This window comes from Culex quinquefasciatus, chromosome 2, assembly GCF_015732765.1.
Source record: "Culex quinquefasciatus strain JHB chromosome 2, VPISU_Cqui_1.0_pri_paternal, whole genome shotgun sequence".
NCBI classification, from domain to species: Eukaryota; Metazoa; Arthropoda; class Insecta; order Diptera; family Culicidae; genus Culex; species Culex quinquefasciatus.
In genome coordinates this window covers 141,915,806-141,935,390 of record NC_051862.1, presented here as the reverse complement: position 1 = coordinate 141,935,390, position 19,585 = coordinate 141,915,806, and the positions used below count along the sequence as shown (strand labels likewise).

The following is a 19,585-nucleotide window of genomic DNA, read 5'->3' as shown; positions in this document are numbered from 1 at the left end:
AAAATCATAACTCGGTCAAAGATTTTTTGCCCATTCTGGAAATTTCTGAAAAGTTGGCATTTTATGTCCTCTAAAACATATCAAAAAATAAAAAAAAATAAAAATAGTGTTTTTTTGCAAATCAAGTTTTCGTGACAAAAAGTTAAATAAAAAAATCACCAAATTTTTTTTACAGTGTATCATTTTTTTTCAGTGTAGTCCATATCCATACCTACAACTTTGCTGAAGACACCAAATCGATCAAAAAATTCCTTCAAAAGATACAGATTTTTGAATTTTCACATATCATTTTTGTATGGACAGCTACCAAATTTGTATGGAAAATTATATGGACAAACAAATGATGCAAAATGGCTTCTTTGGGCATACCGAAGGCACAAAAAAAGTTTCAGCTGGATTAAAAAATACAAAAAAAATTCGAATGACCGAAATCTCAGAGAATTGCTCTACTCTAAAGTGAGTTAGCATTTGAAAATCCAAGATGGCCGTCAAAATGGCAGTGATGAACTATTGAAAAAAAAAATGCAGTTTGTAATTTAATACGTAATCAACCATTCAAATTTGACTGAAACAGAGTCGCATAATTCTAATTGAATATTCAAAGTAAGAAAATAAAAAAAAAACACAAAAATAAATTTCTAATAAAATTATTTTTATTAGGTTTGAACGACCGCAAAGGATTGATTCAAAATGGATTTTTAATTCAATTGGGTCCTAAAATGAAGCTTAGATTTCTAATATTATTGTTTACAGTGATAAAGCTTATTTTTCTGAGTACAATGACCGTTTGTACGACCACAAAGAGTTAAATGGATTTTTAAATCAATTTTGAAAAATTAACCTCGTGGTCCTTCTTGACAGAAAAGCTCCTACTTGACAGCTCGTTTCAAGGGGACCATAGTTGATCCATCGAAAAAATGTTGTCTTGTCATTATTATTTTTTTGCATTAAAATGAAAAAAAGTGATCAGAAATGGTTTTTGATCGTGTTTTTTACCGTTGTACATAAAAATTTACATAGGGCTTTAGTACCCAATTTTAAAAAATTTACTTCACGGTCGTTCTTGACAGAAAAGTTCCTACTTGACAGCTCGTTCCAAGGAGACCATAGTTGATCCATCGAAAAAATGTTGTCTTGTCATTATTTTTTGGCATTAAAATGAAAAAAAAAGTTATCAGAAATGGGTTTTAATCGTGTTTTTTACCGTTGTACATAAAAATTGACTAAGGGCTTAACTGCCGCTCGAAGCTAATCCGTTCCATATGTAATTTCGTCTAGTTTTAGGTAACGATGCAGTTCGGCTCAAAATCATGTAAACTATCAGAAAAACCAATAAAATTTGATACATTGTTCTAGAAAACCGGTGAAAATCCACATTTTCTCGGCTTGCTGATTTTACATAAATATGGGACGGACCCGATTAGAGCGACAGTTTAGTTACATTGATCTTAAAGCTAAGAGTAATTACAGAGGATCTTGTGTGTAAATGTTAGTGGGAAGGGAGCTTATTACTCGCGACCTACTCGGGGTTAGTAGGAAAGGGATTGATGTTAAAGACAAGGCTTGGGAAGGGAAGGTGGATTGTGTAGGGGTCTTGGTTGGCACTGCTGGCCTTTGTTTTTGTCCTCAGCCGCAACTCGGTGTCCAGCTGCTGGGGCGATCTTGCTCTGCTTCCGGTGCAAACCAGAAACGACGGCTTTGTGTGAAGGCGAGTTATACTAACTGAAGGAAAACTAACTGAAGAAAAACTAAATGGATATTTTGGAATCTATGGGAATTGGAATTTTTCTTATTGCTTTTTTTGTGATTCGATTATTAGATTGCATCAATAGATTTCTGGATTTTTTTTTGAAAAGGTCCAATAAACCAAATTTCCAGTTTTTGCTTTTTGGGTGTTTTTGAAACCGCCTTGAGTCAGGGGTAATGAAAAACACCCAAAAAGCAAAAACTGAAAATTTGGTTTATTGGACATTAAAAAAAAAAAAATCCAGCTTTACACAAACCTTCGGATAATCGATTCTTCGGATAATCAAGTCTGAACTGTATAGAAATATTTTATTATGGGACCATCCATAAACCACGTGGAAACTTAGGGGGTATGGCGATTGTCCACGATCCATACAAAAAGTATTTTTTTGTATGGACAATTGTCCACGAGGGGGGGGGGGGGGGTTACAGATTCCCAAAAAAGTGTCCACGTGGTTTATGGATGATCCCTCTCAAACTTTTTAAATCAAGTCTAATTTTTGAAATTGTGTCAAAATGTTTTTTTCTTTGCTATAATTCTAAAATATTTTCAAATACGACATACTGTATCTTTTCAAGGTTCAAAAAAAATCCAATCTGGATTTTGTCAAAAAAGCTCCTCCAATACCCAAAGCTGTCGAAAACTCCCCGCGAAAACCACGTGGTTTGCTTCTCGCTAGCCAGACTTGCATCCCGCTTGTACCACTAAACGCACCCTGCGCCGCGTCGCAAACACGAACACTCGCGTTTCGCGCTCTCTCTCTTTCTTTCCCTCTGCTTCGGGCCGCGACTTATGTACTCCGCCGATGATGCCAGGGGAAGCCCCCCTCACCACCACCACTACCAGCACTGAGCAGTCAGTGATGATCCGATGATCGCTCGCAACACAACATTGACGGTGGTTCACACACACACACACTCGCCCGCGCGTTTAAAAGAAAAGACGTAATTTATTTGCTGCTCGCTCTCTCTCTCTCTCTCTCTCGGTGCGCCTACTGCGCACACCAACACAGACGCAACGCCGTTCTTCGCCCCTCTCGTCGTTTCCCGTTGTTTCGCCCACGAGCGGACGCGTCTCTGCGGCCGTAGCGCATTTTTTACTACGCGAGACGAAACTAGATCCGGCGGATTTTGGGCCTAGCTGGGCCGTTTCCGGGCGGGGTTTGTGTGAAAAAGTGCGCCGGAAGTGGGTTTTCCGGGGTTTGCGGGCGTTTCCGGTCGGTTTTGGGGTGTTTTGCGTGGTGTACGGGGGCTTTTTCTCGTTACCGCCCATGGGCGTAGCAATACAGCAACATAGCGTCACCTACGGACTCAGCTGTTTCCCGCCACCAGAAATCGGCCGAAAGTCGACGCAGAGTGTTGTGCGGATTTTTCGCTCGCCAAAGTGCTCGTGTCTTGGCGGTGTACAACGCGCGGATTTGTTCCTGCTGAGTGTGTTTTTGAAGGGGGGAAGCAAGCAAGTGTGGCTCGCGAAAAAAAAAACGAAGAAGAAAAAACAGCAGCGCGAGAGGTTAAGAATTTGGCGCGCGCGACCAAGTTCTGGATGTCGTCGTAGCAGGCGATGGTCACCGTGCAGTGAGTGTGGAACCTGTGAGGATACGCAGCTAGCGTTCAGCGGCGTAATATCAAGAAGAAACCAAAGGAAGTTGGTCAAGTGCGGTGGTCACGAGGTCCCGGGGTGGCCCAATCGGCACAGGAAACGCAAGATTCGCTCCCGGAGCGTCGTATATCCACGGAGGCAACCTGTGGAGAAAAAGTTAGATCCGAAGTGTGGAGTGTGAGTGTCTTATCTACACACAACGCCGTGGAGTGGGTACCTCTTATCGCAAGGTACAGTACAGGCCCGTTGTGCAAATAGCAAGTGAGTGCGCTGAGGGGAGAGTGAGCTGGGAGCAGCGAGTGAGAGTGGTGCAAGGCGGCGCCATTGCTCTCGTTTAGTAGCACCAACAACACCAACAGTTACTGATAATAACGAGTTACACAGCTGGATGTGTGTGTGTGTGTGTGTGTGTGTGTGTGTGCACGCAAGGGAATGATACACACCGGCTAAGGAAGAAAACAATAACAAACAGCACACAACGCAACGCGGCAGTCTAACATAGAAGGCAACAACAAAACAAAAGCAAAGCGAGAATCAAAAGTAATGCAAGTGGAAGAGTGTAAAGTGGAAAAGTGAGAATAACAGCAAAGTGTCGTCAAGTGAAAAGATCAGCTGAGAAATCAACGACGAAAGTTTCATCTAGCAAAATAAGCAAGAAGAAGAAAAGAAGCCAAATTGAAGGCAATCAAAAAGTGATTCTGAAGAATTTAGAAAAGAGGGAAGTTAATCACAAGTGAATTGGGTGAAATTGAGTGTTTTTTTTTTCGTAGCCATCATTCTAAGGTGTGGTGATTTGAAGTCTTCAAAGAAGTTGGTAGTTTACGCGCAAAAAAAAGAATATCGCAGGTGGTGATATTAGGCGCAGCTCGTGCAAAAACGGAGTGAGAATTTACAACTTTACAACAACGCAACAACAACTATGTCGGTCGACGTGTGGTGTAAGGGCGACGAACAGATGCAGGACGTCATCGTCGAGGAGGATGCAGTCAGGTGGGTGAAATTCGATTGTTAATTTTGTTTTGTTCGGTTGGACCACAAACCGGGTCTTGAACAATTTTATTCCTCGATTCTTGTTTTTGAGATTTTTTTTATGAAAAAAATTTATTATTATATTTTTCTTAATTTCCACAAAATATATTTGGTCAATCCTACTTTTAACTTACTTCATTTGATTGAAATTGTTTAAAACGTATTTTTTGTAGGGTACCGTTGGCCTTGATTTTACCATAATCGTCAATCGTCCATATTTTTTTTAGTTAAAATGTCTGCAGTAGTTTTAGCTATATTTTCCGTAAAACTACGTTTTAAAACTTAGCTCAAATTCAACCCAGAACAGTTTCAGTGATTGATATCCTCCTTTCAAAATTAATTGCAAAGGAGATCTTTTGTTAAATGAATACAACCATAATTTTTAAAGAAGTGCTAAACAAGGAATTTTGGAAAAAAAATTAGATTTGATTCCAACGAAATTGTAAATTATTGAAGTATGACCTTTAATCCGGAAAGCGAACTTCTTATATAAAGCTTGTTGACCCACCTTCATGTAAAAGGCTTTCTAATCCCAAAAAATGACTAACACATTCACACCGTTGAGTGCCTTAGTAGTTGCTTTGTTTGCACCAGATCTGCTTTCTCTTTTTAGCAAAAGTTTTGTTTTGTCATGCGACTTAAGGAGATATTAGACTACGGCAAACAAACAAACAAGCTCGCACATTTTGACGGTTGGCCAGTTTGTTTGTTCGCCAATATTTGTTTGAAGAAACGTCAACTTGCATACATTTTGTCTTGTTTGCGAGTTTTCCGCAAACAAGTTTGCGATTTTTCCAAACTATCAAGCGCAAAAAAGTGCGACTTTGTTTGCCATGGTCTAGTACCTCCTTTATATCTGGTTTTTGAAGGTCCAGATTTTTTTTTTCACTAGGCCTTGAAAGCCTCATATCTATCGACTCAGAATCCACAACTAAACAGATTTCTTTGTGCTTATGTATGTGTGTGTGCGTATGTATGTGACCAAAAGTTGAAGATTTGTTTAAGCCAATCCTGTTGCATTCAGTCCGGCTAAGGGTCCCATAAAAGCTATAACTTTTTTGAACACTCGGCAACACTATCAAAAAGCTGGAGCAACATTTTGAATTATTTTACTAATTTTCAAACTTCTGGAAACTGTTTTAAAAACTCCAAGTGTAAAGCAAAAACTGGCCTCTCCAGCCACCTCTCAACACTGCGGAGTTTCTTAAATAGTAACTTGTTGTCTCGGAATTGGCAAAATAGATGCAGCTGTCAAAATGCTTATGCGCCCTTTTCAAATGTTGCTCCAGAAAGTATAGTTACTTTTGTTACATATACTCAATATACTGTTTCAAATTCTAATAACTGAAGATTAAAATCAAAACATTGTCCGGTCTCTTAAATCAAATAAACTAGTTAATTTATGTAAACATGTTATTCATAGCAAATCTTAAGGTGGATATTTAAAGTTTATTCAAAGAGTTTGACTTTCGAGATTTTCTTAGCATTTATTTTTAATAAATCAACTTGGTAGCCTTTTTCGCAACGTTCTATGAATCTTGAATGGGTCAGTAGAGCGTCCAATTTCCCGTCCCGGGAAAAAAATTCCCGGGAATCCAAAAAAAAAAAATCCCGTTTCCCGGGAAATTTGTAAATTTCCCGGGAATTCCCGAAATTCAAGCGGAAGTAAACATTTTCTTAAATTTTTGGAACTATTTTTTGAAATTGCTCTGAAAAAATAATAAATGAACAAACTCAACATAATTTTGTTTAATTAAATGTATTGTTTGGTTTATATATAATTAATCAGATTATTAGAAATTATGATATCAGAATTATTTCAGATAATATTAATTTTTGAAGCAACTGAGGATAGATCTTGCTTAATGAGTATTAAATTATTACAATTAGGTAAGCTTTTAACAGATTGTTGTTATCTCATCAAAACAATATTAACTCTTTACCTCCAAATTAAAATTGAGATTTTTTACGTTTTTGTTTACCATGACCAAATGAGATGAAAATCGAATTTTTGCTAAAAGAATTAATTCGAGTGGTTGAATACCTAGTACTAAAGAAATTACAATTTGAAGTAAAAGAATTATGGAGCACTGGTGCAACTACAGGTGTTAGAGGGTTAAATGTGAAAAAATCGAAGACTTTTTGTGGAATGGTGATAATTTATCGTATAATTTAAATCATGTTGCATAATAACAAAAAAAATCATTAAAAAATTACTTTCTATTGTTTGTTCTCAAAAAAATGCAAAAATATATTCAAAGCTTGCTTCAAATATTTGAAAACATTGGGTTGTTTAGAGTAAAACCAACACTAAACAGCTTTACCATTTGTTCAAGAGCTGAAACCAGTATTTTTCATAAAAAACATAATTTCTGCATGTTTTTTTTCTCATTTCAATAAACTGGTCACAGGGGCAAGTTGAAAATTTCTCATCAAAAAATACCAAAATACATTTTCTTGTAGTTGAATGATTTGATCTTCACACTTATTTAAACCATTGATGTTGATGTCTTATACAATTTTGTTGCATAATATTAATTAAAACCAAGAACATAACAACTTTCAAAAAAAATTATAATTTCCCGGGAAATTGGCTGAAAATTTCCCGTTTCCCCGGAAATTTGTAACCCCGGGAAATTGGACGGATTAGTTATCAGGCCATTACAATGTAAATGAAAACTTATCAACAGTTCAAACTAATTCTTCGGAGACTCCACAGTGTAAACACCACGCAGAGCAGCGTATTGATGTTCGTTCGTAGCCCATGAATGTTTGCAAACTTTCATCCAAACAACAAAGGGTTCAAAAAGGGACGGATTATTCCTAAATAATAATAATTATTATAGTTGTTGCGCACAACTTCCAGCTTCTTTTAGTGGTCTCCAGATGAAGCTTCCAGAAGTTATCTTGGTCCTGCGGCCGCACACACGTAACCGTCCCCTCCCCCCCCCCTTTCAAAATAGTCTAATTAGATTTCGCAGCCCGAGCATGTGCCGTTTTCATGTATAAACACACCTCTATGCTCTGACGACGACGAGCGCTCTGCGGTAGAACGACGAAGCTCACAGCACATAGCAGGCCGAAACGTGACCAAAATTATTCAACTCCTAATGCTTGCGTTGCGCTCACATGGCCAACTACGACGACCGACCAGGACTCGTCGCCCGAAAGAACCGCGTGTTCTTTTCGCACATTTTCCTCTTGCTATCGCGTCTGGTCTGGTCGTCGTCGTTCGTTCAGCTGAATGAAGGAAAATCGATATTTGCTGTTGTTCCCCGAGAGCTGCGATTCCAGGATGCTGGTTCTACCAAGCGCGCGTATAGTCTCCTCATCAGCTAGAACCTCAACCTGCGGTCAAAGCTTGCTGTTTCCACTGCTGCTGTTGCGCCGCTGCACAGGTCCTACAACTCTACATCCTCAGCTAGTCGTCGTCGTCGTCGTCGTCGTGTCACATTTTACGCAAAGTTCAGCACTTGAAATTTTCCAGCTGTACCTCTTTCTGCTCTCTCGTCTCGCTGTGTGTGTGTGTGTGTGTGTGTGTGTGTATCCACTCCACACTCTCTCGTCCCTTCTGTTCTTCCTTTCGCTTTATCCTTTTGGGCTGTGTGAACCCGCCGCAGTCTCCCTTCGTGTGTTGATGGCGTCCTTCGGCTGCTCGTGGCTGATTGTAGGTTATGTATCACCACTACACATGAATGAACCGTCACCAGGGTTCGTCCTGCTATGATGGTGTGGTCGAGAGCCTTTTAAACCCCCCCACCGATGATGTGTTGGTGCCGATGATGATGATGACTCGGTGTAGTCTCCCCTGCTTCCTTGATTGTGTGGTGAGGGGATGTGTGCGGGAACAAGTTTTGCCTTCTCGGTCTTTCTGGATGCTCGTTTTCATCGAGGGATTGCATGTTGCAACATGGAAGGAGAGTGGGTCTCGGGTGTGTGTGTTGTGAAATACCTTGCACCGAGGGGATGATACGCGGTATAAACAGTGGATGGAAGATTTGCATCAGGGTTTTGGGAACCACATGGTTTTTGTTTTGACGTGGAACAGCTGGGTTTTGCGTGAATGTTCAGGTTGCTACCTGGCTAAAGGTTAATTTTGAACGAATTTGTCGATCTTTGAAAAAAATTAACCAGAAATGCCCTTGTTTTAAGGGTTCGATAATAACTGTAACAAAAACAAATTTAATCCACCCATGTGGTTGGGGCTTTCCTCACTTCTTTCAAATAAGTAAAAAATGTAAAGTATTGGTTCAGTCCAGACTCGATTATCCGAAGGCCTCGGAAAATTTCACTTCGGATAATCGAATCACGAATTTTTTTTTAGATTTTATATTTTCGAGCAAAAAAAAAAAAAACAAAATCAAAAAAATTCTAAAATCAAATATTCCAAAAAATAATTTTTAATTTAATTGGCAATCAACCATTCAAATTTGACTTAAATGCGGTCGCAAAACTAAAATTCGATGGTAAAAATAAAATAAAAACGAAAAAAATTGTGCTTCCATGATTCGATTACACAGCGTAACAAAAAATTTTTTTTTGTGATTAGCAGGACGATTCAAAAAACTCCCCGAGGGATCGGCTTCCTGAACACAATGCAACCTGGCCCATGTCTTAATTGTTACCCTAGCTCGAGATATTCAATGCAGAAGTTTTGCATATGAATCACCCCCCGTCGAAAAAATATTTTTTATTTTGTTTTCACTGTAACTTAAGTTCTATCAGGTCTTTTTAGATGCTTCTGGTGTCATTAGACGGTAAATTGTTAGAAAAACCCAAAATATGGTCCCATTGGTCGGTTCCCGTAACCGGTTCCGGTGGAAATCCGGATTATTGGCCAAAATTGTGCGAAATCTTCAAAATTTTGAAATTTGTTGCTCTTTATGCGAAAAAACATACTATTTCTTCAAACAATCAATACAAACTCAAAAAATGGTTTGTCCAAGCATATCCGAAGGTGTTTTATCGAAAATGTGGCCATTGAGAACCGGTTCTGGCCAATCCGGATCCGGAAACTAGAAAACATTTAAGCAGTTTTTTTTTTTTTCAAAATTCCTATGTGCCAGACAATTTAGAAAAACAAATGTGGTGTTGAAGCATTTTTTGCTACTCTATACTTTCAGAATCCCAAAATTTGGCCAAGGGGCCAATGGGAACCTGTTCTGACTGTCCCGGATCCGGGAAACAGTGGTCACATGACATTTTTATTGAATTTATTAAAAAGTTGTTTTAGTTACCAGAATTTCAAAATTCCTTGAAAAAAAATCTGAATTTATTTATAGCCAGAATCAGAAATGTGGCCATCGGGAATCTGTTCTAAATGTTCCGGATCATGAAACCAGTGGACACTTGACAATTTTATTTAAAATTAAAAAAAAATAAGTTTATTTTTTTATAAATTAATCTAAATTTTATCAAAATTAGATTCAGACATGTAGCCAAATAGCCAACCGGACCCTGTTTATATCTTCCGGATCAGGGAACCAGTGGACAAAATTCAAGATTCCTGGAAAACAAATCAGATCAGAAATTTGGCCGAGTGGCCTACCAGAACCTGTTTTAAATAAAATAATGTCAAATATTTTAATTAGGAAATTTTCAGAATTCCTTAAAATGAATCTGAATTTATTTAAAATCAGATTAATAAATGTGGCCAATGGGAACCTGTTCTAAATAATCCGGATTAGGAAACCAGTTGACACTTGACATTTTAATTAAGTTTATTCAAAAAAAGAGATATCGAATTTATAAGATTCCTGTTTAAAAAATCAGAGTTTATTTAAATTTATTTTTACATTTTCATTTAATTTATTTTAAAGACATAGTTACTGGATTTATAAGATTCCTGTAAAAATCTAAATTTTTTTGAAATCATTTTAAAATTTTAATTAAATTTATTATAAAAATAATTACACGACTTAAAAAAGATTCCTGTAAAAAATATGAATTTATTTAATATCAGATTACGAAATGTTGCCATATGGCTAATGGGAACCTGTTCTTAATAATCCGGATCAGGAAACCAGTGGACACTTGACATTTTAATTAAATTTATTTAAAAAAAACATAGTCACCGGATTTACAAAATTCCTGGCAAAATTCTGAATTAATTAAAAATTATTTTGACAATTTAATTTCATTTATTTTAAAAACATAGTAACTGGATTTATCAGATTCTTCGAAAAATCAGAATTTATTTAAAATCATTTTGAAATTTTAATTAAATTTATTTCTAAACATAGATACTGGACTAAAAACTCAGAATTTATTTAAAATCAGAATCTGACGTGTGGCCAAATGGCCAAATGAACCTGTTCTAAATAATCTGGATCAGGAAACCACTGGACACTTGACATTTTAATTAAATTTATTTAAAAAAGTTACTGGAATAATAAGATTCCTGTAAAAAAAAAAGATTTTGTTTTAAATTATTTTGAAATTTTAATTAAATTTATTTAAAAAAAATAGTAGCTGGACTTTACAGATTCCTGGAAAAAAAACTGAATTTATTTAAAATCAGAACCAGAAATGTGGCCAAATGGCCAATTGGAACCTGTTCTAAATAATCCGGATCATAAAACCAGTTGACACTTGGCATTTTAAATAAATTTATTTTAAAAACATTACTGGATTTATAAGATTCCTGTTAAAAAATAAGAATTTATTTAAAATTATTTTGACATTTTAGTTAAATTTAATTAAAAACAAAGTCACTTGATTTATAAGAGTCCCTGAAAATTCTGACTTTACTTAAAATTATTTTGACAAATTAATCAAATTTATTTAAAAAACATAGTTATTGGATTTATAAGATTCTTCGAAAAATCTGAAATTATTTAAAATCATTTTGAAATTTTAATAAAATTCATTTTTAAAAATAGTTACGGGACCATCCATAAACCACGTGGACACTTTAGGGGGTAAGCGATTGTTCACGCTCCATACAAAAAGATTTTTGTATGGGCAATTGTCCACGAAGGGGGTTGAGATTCGCAAAAAAGTGTCCACGTGGTTTATGGATGGTCCCGTAACTATTTTTAAAAATGAATTTTATTAAAATTTCAAAATGATTTTAAATAAATTCAGATTTTTCGATTTTTCAGATTCCTGAAAAAAATCTAAATTTATTCAAAATCAGAATCAGAATTTAATTAAATTTATTTAAAATCAGAATCAGAAATGGGTCAAATGGCCAAAGGAACCTGTTCTAAATAATCTGGATCATGAAATCAGTTGACACTTGACATTTTTATGAAATTTATTGAAAAAAAATACTGGATTTATAAGATTCCTGTTAAAAATACAGAATTTATTTAAAATTATTTTGACATTTTTGTTAAATTTATCTAAAAACATAGTAACTGGATTTATAAGAGTCCCTGAAAAATTCTGACTTTACTTAAAATTATTTTAACAAATTAATCAAATTTATTACAAAAACATGGTTACTGGATTTATAAGATTTTTTCCAAAATTTTTTTTTTATTTTAAATTATTTTGAAATTAAATGTATTTCTAACTAATAGTTACTGGACTTAACAGATTCCTAGAAAAAATCAGAATTTATTTCATTTCAGAATCTGATGTGTGGCCAGATGGCCAATTGGAACCTGTTCTAAATAATCCGGATCATGAAACCAGTTGACACTTGACACTTTAATTAAATTTATTTACAAAAAATACTGGATTTATAAGATTCCTGTTCAAAAACAGAATTTATTTAGTATTATTTTGACATTTTAGTTAAATTTATTTAAAAACATAGTTACTTGATTTATAAGAGTCTCTGAAAAATTCTGACTTTACTTAACATTATTTTGACAAATTAATCAAATTCATTTAAAAAACATAGGTACTGGATTTATAAGATTCTTAGAAAAATCTGAATTTATTTTAAATCATTTTGAAATTTTATTTAAATTTATTTTTAAAGGTAGTTGCTGGACTTAACAGATTCCTAAAAAAAATCTGTTTATATTTAAAATCAAAATCAGAAATGGGTCAAATGGCTAATGGGAACCTGTTCTAAATAATCCGGATCATGAAACCAGTTGACACATGACATTTTAATTAAATTTATTAAAAAAATACTGGATTTATAACATTCCTGTTGAAAAATAAGAATTTATTTAAAATTATTTAGACATTTTAGTTAAATTTATTTAAAAACATAGTTAATTGCATGATAAGAGTCCCTGAAAAATTCTGACTTGACTTAAAATTATTTTGACAAATTAATCGAATTTATTTAAAAATAACTTACTTACTGTATTTATAAGATTCTTCGAAAAATCTGAATTTATTTAAAATATTTTTGAAATTTTGATTAAATTTATTTAAATAAAAAATAACTGGACTTAACAGATTCCTGAAAAAAACTGAATTTATTTAAAATCAGAATCTGATGTGTGGCCAGATGGCCAATTGGAACCTGTTCTAAATAATCCGGATCATGAAACCAGTTGTCACTTGACATTTTAAATAGATTTATTTACAAAAAAATACTGGATTTATAAGATTCTTGTTAAAAAAAAAAAACAGAATTTATTTATAATTGTTTTGACATTTTAGTTAAATTTATTTAAAAACATAGCTACTTGATTTATTAGAGTCCCTGAAAAATTCTGACTTTACCTAAAATTATTTTGACAAATCAATCAAATTTATTTAAAAAAAAAACATAGTTACTGGATTTATAAGATTCTTCGAAAAATCTGAATTTATTTAAAATCATTTTGAAATTTTAATTACATTTATTTTTAAAAATAGTTACTGGACTTAACAGATTACTGAAAAACTCGCAATTTATTCAAAATCAGAATCTTAAGTGTGGCCAAATGGCCAATGGTAACTTTGTCTTAATTATCCGGATCAGGAAACTAGTTGACACTTGTCATTTTAATTAAATTTATTAAAAAAAAGTTACTGGATTTATGAGATTCCTGTTAAAAAATCAGAATTTATTTAAAATTATTTTGACTTTATAATTAAATTTATTCAAAAAAAAATATTTGACTTCATAAATTTCTGCAAAAAATCAGAATTTACTTTAAATCAGAATCAGAAATGTGGCCAAGTGGCCAACCGGAACGTGTTTTAAATGTTGTCGAATATATTAATTAGGATAATTTCAAAACTCAATAAAATGAATCTGAATTTATTTAAAATCAGATACTTTCTGATTCTTATTTTATATAAATCAAAATTTTCTGCAGAATTTTTTTAAGTCGTGTAGTTATTTTTAACATAAATTTAATTAAAATTTCAAAATGATTTCAAATAAATTTAGATTTTTACAGGAATCTTATAAATTCGATATTTCTTTTTTTTTAATAAACTTAATTAAAATGTCAAGTGTCAACTGGTTTCCTAATCCGGATTATTTAGAACAGGTTCCCATCGGCCACATTTACAAATCTGATTTTAAACAAATTCAGATTCATTTTAAGGAATCCTGGAAATTTCTTAATTAAAATATTTGACAATATTTTAACAACATTTAAAACAGGTTCCGGTAGGCCACACGGCCAAATTTCTGATCTGATTTGTTTTCCAAGAATCTTGAATTTTGTCCACTGGTTCCCTGATCCGGAATATATAAACAGGGTCCGGTTGGCCATTTGGCTACATGTCTGAATCTTATTTTGATGAAATTTAGATTAATTGAAAAAAATAAACTTATTTTTTTTTATTTTAAATAAAATTGTCAAGTGTCCACTGGTTCCATGATCCGGAACATTAAGAATAGATTCCCGATGGCCACATTTCTAATTCTGGCTTTAAATAAATTCAGATTTTTTTTCAAGGAATTTTGAAATTCTGGTAACTAAAACAACTTCATAATACATTCAAAAAAAAAAAATGTCGTGTGACCACTGTTTCCCGGATCCAAGAAACTTAGAACAGGTTCCCATTGGCCCCTTGACTACACATCAGATTCTGTTTTTAAATAAATTCTGATTTTTTCCAGGATTCTGTTAAGTCCAGTAACTATTTTTAGAAATAAATTTAATTAAAATTTCAAGATGATTTTAATTAAATTCTGATTTTTCGAAGAATCTTATAAATCGAGTAACTATGTTTTTTTTAAATAAATTTGATTAATTTGTCAAAATAATTTTAAGTAAAGTCAGAATTTTTCAGGGACTCTTATAAATCCAGTTACTATGTTTTTAGATAAATTTATCAAAAATGTCAAAATAATTTTAAATAAATTCTGTATTTTTAACAGGAATCTTATAAATCCAGTATTTTTTTTAAATAAATTTCATAAAAATGTCAAGTGTCAACTGGTTTCATGATCCAGATTATTTAGAACAGGTTCCAATTGGCCATTTGACCCATTTCTGATTCTGATTTTAAATAAATTTAATTAAATTCTGATTCTGATTTTAATAAATTCAGATTTTTTTCAGGAATTGGTTAAGTCCTGTAACTATTTTTAAAAATGAATTTTATTAAAATTTTAAAATGATTTTAAATAAATTCAGATTTTTCGAAGAATCTTATAAATCCAATAACTATGTTTTTAAAATAAATTTGAAAAATTTGTCAAAATAATTTTAAGTAAAGTCAGAATTTTCAGGGACTCTTATAAATCAAGTAACTATGTTTTTAAATAAATTTAACTAAAATGTCTAAATAATTTTAAATAAATTCTTATTTTTTAACAGGAATCTTATAAATCCAGTAATTTTTTTAAAATAAATTTATTTAAAATGTGTCAACTGGTTTTATGATCCGGATTATTTAGAACAGGTTCCAATTGACCATTTGGCCACATTTCTGGTTCTGATTTTAAATAAATTCCAGGAATCTGTAAAGTCCAGCTACTATTTTTTTTAAATAAATTTAATTAAAATTTTAAAATAATTTTAAACAAAATCTGTTTTTTTAACAGGAATCTTATTATTCCAGTAACTTTTTTAAATAAATTTAATTAAAATGTCAAGTGTCCAATGGTTTCCTGATCCGGATTATTTAGAACAGGTTTATTTGGCCATTTGGCCACACGTCAGATTCTGATTTTAAATAAATTCTGATTTTTTCCAGGAATCTGTTAAGTCCAGTAACTATTTTAAAAAATAAATTTAATTAAAATTTCAAAATGATTTCAAATAAATCCTGATTTTTCGAAGAATCTGATAAATCCAGTTACTATGTTTTTAAAATAAATGAAATAATTTTTAATTAATTCAGAATTTTGCCAGGAATTCTATAAATCCGGTGACTATGTTTTTTTTTAAATAAATTTAATTAAAATGTCAAGTGTCCACTGATTTCCTGATCCGGATTATTAAGAACAGGTTCCCATTAGCCATTTGGCAACATTTCGTAATCTGATATTAAATAAATTCATATTTTTTACAGGAATTTTTTTTTAAGTCGTGTAATTATTTTTATAATAAATTTAATTAAAATTTCAAAATGATTTCAAATAAATTTAGATTTTTACAGGAATCTTATAAATCCAGTAACTATGTCTTTAAAATAAATTAAATGAAAATGTAAAAATAAATTTAAATAAACTCTGATTTTTTAAACAGGAATCTTAAAAATCTCTTTTTTTGAATAAACTTAATTAAAATGTCAAGTGTCAACTGGTTTCCTAATCCGGATTATTTAGAACAGGTTCCCATTGGCCACATTCATAAATCTGATTTTAAATAAATTCAGATTCATTTTAAAGAATCCTGAAAATTTCTTAATTAAAATATTTGACATTATTTTATTTAAAACAGGTTCCGGTAGGCCATTCGTCCAAATTTCTGATCTGATTTGTTTTCCAGGAATCTTGAATTTTGTTCACAGGTTCCCTGATTTTTCGAAGAATCTGATAAATCCAGTTACTATGTTTTTAAAATAAATGAAATTAAATTGTCAAAACAATGTTTAATTAATTCAGAATTTTGCCAGAAATTTTATAAATCCGGTGACTATGTTTTTTTTAAAAATAAATTTAATTAAAATGTCAAGTGTCCACTGGTTTCCTGATCCGGATTATTAAGAACAGGTTCCCATTAGCCATTTGGCAACATTTCGGAATATGATATTAAATAAATTCTTATTTTTTCAGGAATCTTATAAATCCATTAACTATGTTTTAAAACAAATTTAATTATAATGTCAAAGAAATTTTAAATAAATTTAAAATAGAACAGGAATCTTATACATCCAGTATTTTTAATTATGTTTTTTTTTTTGTATTTTTGACTATGTTTTTTTTTAAATAAATTTAATTAAAATGTCATGTGTCATCTGGTTTCCTTATCCGGATAATTTAGAACAGGTTCTAATTTGCCACATATATAAATCTGATTTTAAATAAATTCAGATTCATTTTAAGGAATCCTGAAAATCTCTAAACTAAATATTTGACAATATTTTAACAACATTTAAAACAGGTTCCGGTTGGCCACTCGGCCAAATTTTCTGATCTGATTTGTTTTCCAGGAATCTTGAATTTTGTCCACTGGTTCCCTGATCCGGAAGATATAAACAGGGTCCGGTTGGCTATTTGGCTACATGTCTGAATCTAATTTTGATAAAATTTAGATTAATTTATAAAAAAATAAACTTATTTTTTTTTAATTTTAAATAAAATTGTCAAGTGTCCACTGGTTTCATGATCCGGAACATTTAGAACAGATTCCCGATGGCCACATTTCTGATTCTGGCTATAAATAAATTCAGATTTTTTTTCAAGGAATTTTGAAATTCTGGTAACTAAAACAACTTTTTAATAAATTCAATAAAAATGTCATGTGACCACTGTTTCCCGGATCCGGGACAGTCAGAACAGGTTCCCATTGGCCCCTTGGCCAAATTTTGGGATTCTGAAAGTATAGAGTAGCAAAAAATGCTTCAACACCACATTTGTTTTTCTAAATTGTCTGGCACATAGGAATTTTGAAAAAAAAAACTGCTTAAATGTTTGCTAGTTTCCGGATCCGGATTGGCCAGAACCGGTTCTCAATGGCCACATTTTCGATAAAACACCTTCGGATATGCTTGGACAAACCATTTTTTGAGTTTGTATTGATTGTTTGAAGAAATAGTATGTTTTTTTCGCATAAAGAGCAACAAATTTCAAAATTTTGAAGATTTCGCACAATTTTGGCCAATAATCCGGATTTCCACCGGAACCGGTTACGGGAACCGACCAATGGGACCATATTTTGGGTTTTTCTAACAATTTACCGTCTAATGACACCAGAAGCATCTAAAAAGACCTGATAGAACTTAAGTTACAGTGAAAACAAAATAAAAAATATTTTTTCGACGGGGGGGTGATTCATATGCAAAACTTCTGCATTGAATATCTCGAGCTAGGGTAACAATTAAGACATGGGCCAGGTTGCATTGTGTTCAGGAAGCCGATCCCTCGGGGAGTTTTTTGAATCGTCCTGCTAATCACAAAAAAAAATTTTTTGTTACGCTGTGTTATCCGAAGACTTATAAAAACCTTCGGATAATCGAAACTTCGGATAATCGAGGCATCGGATCAACATCGGATAATCGAGTCTGGACTGTATGATTAGCTACATGAGTCAAAAATTAATTTTTTTTCATAAATTTGAGTGCTGTCCAGACTTAATTATCCGAAGTTCGATTATCCGAAGGTTATCTAATCATGGCAACAAAAAAGTTTTTTTTTTGTATTTTTTTATTTTCAAATACAATTTCTGCGACCTCATTTTAGTCAAATTTTAACGGTTGATTGCCAATCAAACAAAAATGCATTTTTCAATATTTCATCTTCGCCATCTTGGATTTCAAAAAAAAAAAAACAAATTGTTCGCTTTACAGAATTGCCTTGGCGTTCTCGATTGCGAGATTCCTACTCAAAACTATGTGTCCGAAGGCTTGATTGTTAAGGCAATTGCAAAACTCTTTTTACACCTAAGCTTCCATCCACCCCGGGATTCGAACTGACGACCTTTGGATTGTGAGTCCAACTGCCCACCAGCGACTCCACCGAGACAGGACCCAGGGAGACGACTCCTACACCCAAAGGAAAAATATATCTCAAAATCTGCAACATTGGATTTGCTGCAGAAAATGTCATATTTTATAACATTTTTTGCAGCAAGCCCGTAGATCATTTTTGCCCTCGTGTAAAAATTTCAGTGATCTGCAGTTCTCACCAACACATATAAAGCTGGCCCGTCCCCGAGCAACACTCCAAAGAGAAGCATATGTTGGTGCTCTTTCACTCACTTTTCATCAAGCATCCATGGCGCGGTGGTAGCGTGTCGGATCTATAACCAAGAAGTTGGTGGTTCAATCCTCGTTCTGCTAAGTGTTTTTTTTTTGTGAAATACAACCAAAAAGCCGTCGGTAATGTTGATAATTGTCGGTAACGGGCAAAAATGTCATACTTCTACATCGCAAAAAATGCATGAGGACAGATTTCATGCAGATTCTGATATACTTTCATGCCGCCATGCATCACAATCATGCGACTGCCAGTTGGGTGTACACCTGGACTGAGCTAACGACCTAACCTTTTTTTAGGTTAGTCCGGGGCCAACATTTACTTCCCGTCCGACGGAAGGCGTGATCAGACAAATCTCGTCTCGAAAAATGCCACCGGGACCGTCTGGGATCGAACCCAGGCCGACTGGGTGAGGGGCAATCACGCTTACCCCTACACCACGGTCCCATCTTGGATTTAAACATTCTAAATTACTTTAGACTAGATTAGGGGTAGTGTAAATTATCACAAATCAAACAACGAAAAAAAAAAACGTTGTGATTTGATTATCCGAAGTGAAAATCGGCCAAGGCATTCGGACTGTAGGAGGGTTTCCGGGTCAAAACTGAAAGCAAAATATGGCCAAGTACCGAAAAAAATCTGGGAAAATCTGGCTGGCGATAATTCAACAATTATGAATGGGGAAGGGGAGGAAACTTATGAAACAATTCAAAACTTGTTAAACTCTGATGGTTAGGATAATTTTCGGATAAATTTACATTTTTATATTTTTTATACTATTTTTTGAATTTCAATAATTCTTATTGATTTGACTCGAAATGATGTTCAAATTAGCAGAAAATGTAATCTGGCAAAGATAATGATAAATCTATATTCTGGCAAACACTTAAAAAATCTGACTAGCTGATTATATGTAGGCAAGAATTGATCCTTGATTTAAATCTAATACATTCCAGGCTCGATTTTCTGAAAAGCTGAACTTTTTTTGTTGG

General features: G+C 33.2%; 1 protein-coding gene across 5 annotated transcripts in view; it reads left to right on the top strand.

Moving 5' to 3' along the window:
* The first annotated feature begins 3,058 nt into the window (after positions 1 to 3,058).
* LOC6037110 (helix-loop-helix protein 11) overlaps positions 3,059 to 19,585 on the top strand; it is a 220,397-nt gene continuing 203,870 nt past the window's right edge. The window contains exons 1-2 of one of the 5 annotated variants that reach the window (XM_038256934.1): positions 3,059 to 3,321; positions 4,117 to 4,336. In XM_038256934.1, coding sequence (XP_038112862.1) covers positions 4,266 to 4,336 — 71 coding nt within the window. In that variant the 5' untranslated portion in view covers positions 3,059 to 3,321; positions 4,117 to 4,265. The other 4 variants (XM_038256935.1, XM_038256933.1, XM_038256931.1 and 1 more) reach the window with 4 other exon arrangements.